At 37.8% G+C, this 6,000-nt stretch overlaps 1 protein-coding gene across 1 annotated transcript in view; it reads right to left on the reverse strand.

The window, feature by feature from the left end:
• LOC149528864 (uncharacterized) overlaps nt 1-5,649 on the reverse strand; it is a 38,621-nt gene extending 32,972 nt beyond the window's left edge. Inside the window, exon 1 of the mRNA XM_089811709.1 lies at nt 5,240-5,649. Coding sequence (XP_089667835.1) covers nt 5,240-5,278 — 39 coding nt within the window. The 5' untranslated portion in view covers nt 5,279-5,649. The remainder of the gene's footprint in view (nt 1-5,239) is intronic.
• Nucleotides 5,650-6,000: the final 351 nt, after the last annotated feature.

Consider the following 6,000-nt stretch of genomic DNA (forward strand, 5'->3'; position numbering starts at 1 on the left):
GATTAATTCACTGTCTCTGAAGTGGTGCAGAAAATGTTTTGGCAAATCAGTATATTACCCAGAGCCTTTCTTTGGTAAGAGATTTTAGCCTTGCACTTGGATTTGGCACCTTATGCTAAATTCTCTGTGGAAGATGATAATGGAATGGTTTGGTTGTTAAATTCCATTTGTTCTCTTGAATCCCTTACCACGCATATTTTCCTTGGTCTTTATATTTTCGTATCAGCTAGATTTTGGTGTCCTTATCTTGTTTATTAGTTTTGTGAGTGGCTCTTAGTGACAGTCATCTGCCTCTCCTGAGAGCACGTGGTGGTTGATCCTTTTGTGTTGTCTGTTATTGCTAAGGACCCTGTCATAGGTAGGTGTCACAATCCCTACCATCAAGGAAAGGTGTCTGAACACAAGATGTACAAAATATTTCACCGCACTAATGACATTTCCATGAATTTAAGTTAATGCATTCTTGGACCAGAATGCGAGGTAGATAGTCATTTGCTTAACATGAGAATCAATTTCGGGATCATTTTCTTTTCTTTTTTCGGGGGGGGAAGGAGCCAGCAATTCTGTAAGGCAGGGTGCTTTAGTGGGACTAAGATATAGAGACCATAGAAGACTATGTAGTACATAAACTACTTCTGGTTTTGTGTGTAGACATGAGTGTGGTATCCAAAAGCAACTCTTCTCTTCTGTCAGTTTAACAGAAGATTTAGTAGCTGTTGGCTTTCTGTCTAGACATGCAAAAGGTTGAAATTAGAAAAGCATTTGCAGATGGCTCGTGATAGCAAGCATAGGAGATTACCAGCAACTTTACTCTGTCTTTCCCAGACAGGCTTCATCTAGTTTAGGCCCAGCAGAGGAAACAGATCATTCACATTATTCAGTTTTACAATTTGACAAACTGTCGTGATGGCACTTAAGTTAATGCTAAAACGATAGTGCTAAGTGCTGTCAGTGATTCAGGATGTAGTGGTGGCTTGGTTGCTAATTCAGCTTCAGGTAGTGCAGGTAATGCCAGTTTAAGTGTTGGTGGTTAGTAAACAACACATGGATGGTAATGCTAGCAACTCGGTGTCTTCACTGTTGAACTTTTGGCTCTGTTCAAGGGTTCTTAGATTTTAGGTAGCCCTGCACGGTAATATTACAAATTAACTATTCAGAAAAAATGTCTTCTATTTTAATGCATCTTCGGCAAGGCGACCAATAGGACCCCCTTGAATTATATCAAAACCTGAAAAACAGTTCTATTTTCTAATTATCCTCGTTAATTAGTTTTTCATTACAAATCTAAGAAAGGCCCGGGTTCATCATGAGTATTCAACAGTCCAATAGTCCTTTCCTAAAGTTCAATTTAACATCAGCAGGAGAAGGTTTGGCAGTGGTTGCCATGACTAAGAAGATTTGAAAATTAGGATTCTTGCAGCTCAGTTGAAAATCTTGGAAGGCAATTTCAAACCCTATGGAGCCACCACGTGGCTTTCAAGCAATTTCAGAAAACCAAAGTAGACAAAAGTGGTGCTCATCTCTGGGTCAGCCATGTTCTATACCCAAGTTTCTAACAACTGCAGCATCCCAATAGTGTCCTACCTCCCTAGACGCCCAATGCAGAGACAGTTGCCCATCCCCACATGCAAGAAATTCAAATAGATTTTCTAAAATTACTTCAATGGCCCATCAAGTTCTTTATCATAAATAAGACAGTTGAGTTCATAGTTGGAAAACTCGCCAAGGCCTAAAAATAAAATTCAGGAAAAACTTGACCAGTTTTTTGGCAAAAACTTGGGAACTTAAAAATTTGCTTAAATTTAATTAGAAAAGCCTTTTTTTTTTTTTGGCAAAATTCAATGAGAGATGCATCCAATGAGTCAATACATGAGAACACAAAAGAAACAATCTGAGTCTAGATATATTGAAACATGAAGTGGGTACAAAATTTTGCTCTCATGAGGAGTGATGTTGGTTGAAAGCAAAATAGTAAATAGTTTATGTAAAACTAAAACTAAATACATCATTACAATTACATCTTCCACTTCCCATCTCTAGTAAAAACTGAGTGAGTGGTAGAATTAGAGGGGGTCTAGTCCTAGAAGTCTGCACTGGCATGACTGTGCCTCCCTGCTCAGTATGTCTTAGTGTGTGGTTCATCCTCCATCCTAGATGTAGCTCTGCCTCTAGCTTCTCCTACCACTAGCATTGAATACTCATTCAACTCATTGTTACCTAGTGTGAAACCAAATCCATTGTCCTCCTCCCTAACCTGCCTCTCCAAATCATAGATGTAATCCTTCTCAAAAAGCACCTCAAATCCACTTCAAACAGATAGAAATCAGTTTGCAAGTGTTGGGCAGACTATTTCCCCCCTCTTAGCAAAATACAACTTAAGAAATGAGAAAGGAAATTAGTTTGGGTAATTTTTTGCCTTTTATGTGTTATTATAAAACTATGATCAAGTTTTTTACTAAAACTCACTGGGCTTTTGGCAAAAACTCTTTTTGCTATAAAAAAAGGGTGAATTTTTTTTGTGCCAGTAAAAGTGGTAAAAACATGCCAATCCAGAAAACTCGGCCAGTTTTTGCAACTCAGAGAGTACTCTGCCAGTAGTACATCTATGGTTGACTCTTGGTGAGGAATTTACCTACAGAATGCAGCATACTCTCCACAGATGACATGCCTAGGTGGAAACGGCCAAGGGAGGAACTGCATATGACCCCAAAAGAGAAGAAACTCCTTGCAATCCAAATGGGGGCACCAATTTCCAAAGTTGGTGATTGGAAGGGACATAGCAATCAAGGGCAGTCTAGGGGCAGATCAAGGTACTCTTCGAAAGTGATGGCAGCTGGTATGGAATCATCTTATAGTGGCTCATTGACGGTGGACATGGGTCAATTCAAAAAGAGTTGGAGATGATGAACAGCAAGTGGAAATATCATTTTTAATGTACCTCAATACAGTTGGGAATTACAATCAGCAAGTAAATCCATCTATTAAGTCCCCATCTCACAATTGTCGCTCCCTATTTGGGTTTTCTCAGTCTAGTCTGTTGTCTTTTTTAGTAGTCTGTTTTTCAAATTTATTCTGTAATCTTGATTTTTACCAGTATGCTCATAGAAGTTTTATATTGTAAGCTATAACTATGTACTCATGCTTCACACTGATGGGCTTATTCTCTATCTCTAGCTGTCTAGGCCTTCAATTGTAATCTCTTTGCAAGGTATTGTTTGCAACTCTAATCACATGTCCAGACCTAACAGGAAAAGGTCCCTGCCACAATCCCTAATTTATCCATCAAAAAGAAAGGTTATGAGAGAAGCACAAGCTTTCAAGATGTATGCAACAGTACTAACCATGCCTTTCTTTTATCTGAGTAGAATTACAGTAGAGTAATCAAGAACCAATTTCGAAGGCCAGCAAAAGACAGGATCACAGAATGACAGAGCTAATAATGATGTAAAACCAATGTAATGTGTAGATGTATTATTGCATCTAGTAGTGAAAATGGCAGTTTTGATTAAGGTCCAGGTTTGTTACAAGAATAAAGTCAGTAACATTTACTCACAAATTATAATTCAAATCAAAGCTGCAAAAGTCAAAATCAGAATCAGGATACAACAATAAAGTGAGAAAGCACAGCTATTCACCATCGCAGTGGCAGTCAATATGTATCGTTGCTTGTACTTTTTCTTAGTTTATAAATCGCTCACTCATAACATACAACAATAATAATTATGGCTGCTTCGATTTCCACATAAAATCACCTTGCAGCATTTAAATCAAGGCAAGCAAGAAAAACTGCAGCGAGTAGACATGACAATCCATTTAGCATGCGACTCCAGTCATATACTAAAGCCAGACTAATTCTAACAGCATGACAAAATAAGAAGCTAAGATTACTGCACAAAACAAATAATGGTATTTAAGCCCCATCTTTCTTTTTCTAAAAAAATCGTAATCAAATTGGAACAAACTGTGTGACAGTTAAAAATACCCAGCTATCAACTATTGTCAATGGCTTGAAATGTTTTAAAGCTTTAAAGCTTCTAAAAAATGGAAATTTTAATTCAGAGTGAGATCAAAATTTTCACTTTGCAGATACAGCAGTAATATCCAGATCCTACTTCCTGTCAGTTGTGATTCCCCCAATGCACTCTACTCTAGTTCGCTTATAACACCGAATGTTTTTGGCAAGTTTATTTTAAACCCTGCAATCTCCAGGTAAAACTACTCAACAGGATCCAGAATTGGAACAAGAAGATGTGTCCAACTTAAGAATGCACAGCCACATACAGTTGTCTGAAACAATAATCACATAAATTGAACCCTAAAATGGTCCAAATGCTGTAATTTGTTTTCTGCAACTGTATATCGACTTCACAACACTTAAACTTCCAACACAAACTACCAACTGGGAACCCAAAATACAAATTTATTCTGTGACATACACTGCTGTCACATATTACACATTAAATTTCTTCTCTAAGAAGTAGAATTCTTAATGCTCCATTTCGTATTTCCAAGTAGATAAACCCAAAAAGGCTTAAAACCAGAGCAAATAGACAAAGGGACACAGCGTGTGGCTTCTGCCAGGTATTGATACCTAAATTGCTGCTCATGATGAAAATTATTTTAAACAGCTATATAAAATCTTACTGCTTTGGAATCCACAAACATTCAACTCTCAAATTCAAAAAAAACTACATGTCCTCATTTTTCTCAACAAGCATAAATCAACAAACCAATCACAGAAACAGCTACGGACTCTCAGGTGGCAATCATTTATTGAGAATAGTATGCTTCGAGATGTGTATATATTTTTCTTTCACTAAATTTAACTCTGCAGCATTTCAAACAGCAACCTGAGAGGTGCAGTTTCAGCACAAAGCATGAATTCCTCAAATTCCACAAAAAATACACATCGACAATTCAAAAAGAAGCCAAAAAAACTAAATATAAAACTACAGCCACGACGACAACAGCTAATGACTGTTATATGCCACTGACATCATTTCTTGAGCTCTGAACCATCATTAACATGAAAGAAAATAGTTCACAGATAAATTTAAGTCCATTGAAACTAAATTTAAATTCACAGAAATCAAATCCACGACAACGGTTCCTCAATTTCCACAAAAAAGATGAAATGCCTCGTTTTCCACAAAACACGCATAAGCTAGATTTCCACAAAAAAAACACTCATTTGCGATCGAGCAAAAAGAAATAACATGGACCAGAGCGGCCTAAGTACCGGAGATGTGGTGGACAGTCCAGCCATGCGCCAAAACATCTTTGCGAATCCCAGTGACGGGTACACCGCGGAAATCCGTGGCTAAAAACCTCGCAACAACCCGTATTCCCACTCTGTTTTCACGATCTACTGATCTAAACGTAGAACAATCCCAGATTAGCTCATTAACCACTGTCCGCAGCTGAGGTCGAGTGTTCGAACCCTAGTAGACCTTTCTATCGTCTATCCTTTGAGCCTAAATTTCTGTCCACATAGTCCTCACGGTGAGCTCGTGAAAGTGATCAAGGTGAGCAGATGACGATTGGTGAAGCTCCGCGAATTCGAACCCGTGACGTCGATCAAGCAAACCCTGGCGCCGTTGGTTGCAGATGAAAAAGAAAATAATTATCAGGAAGCAAGAGAAGAACCCTCCTCGATATGGAGAAAAAATTAATATAAAACGAAAACAAGGAAGAAGGGCGAGAAGCAAAATAGGGGCGATCAAAATGTTAAAAAAAATAAAAAATTTAAATAATAAAAATTAAAAATTAAAACGAGGGGAAAGCTGAGAGGATAAAGTTGTGAAAATTTGTATAGGGCCTACTTATATCTTGCTTGTTATGGCAAGTTTGATAAGTGGGAGATTTAATGGAAGAAAAATTTGGGATATTCTCTATAGTGGATTTACTTGCCACGTGATTTATTTTGAATGGAGGAACATAGGGTTGGTTCGGTGTAAGCTTTTTAAGGTGTAAAGGAAAGACGGTTTGTGACAAATGGGT

The sequence above is a fragment of the Cupressus sempervirens genome, chromosome 11 (genome assembly GCF_028749045.1).
Source record: "Cupressus sempervirens isolate cs-2001-9-10 chromosome 11, ASM2874904v1, whole genome shotgun sequence".
Classification (NCBI taxonomy): Eukaryota; Viridiplantae; Streptophyta; class Pinopsida; order Cupressales; family Cupressaceae; genus Cupressus; species Cupressus sempervirens.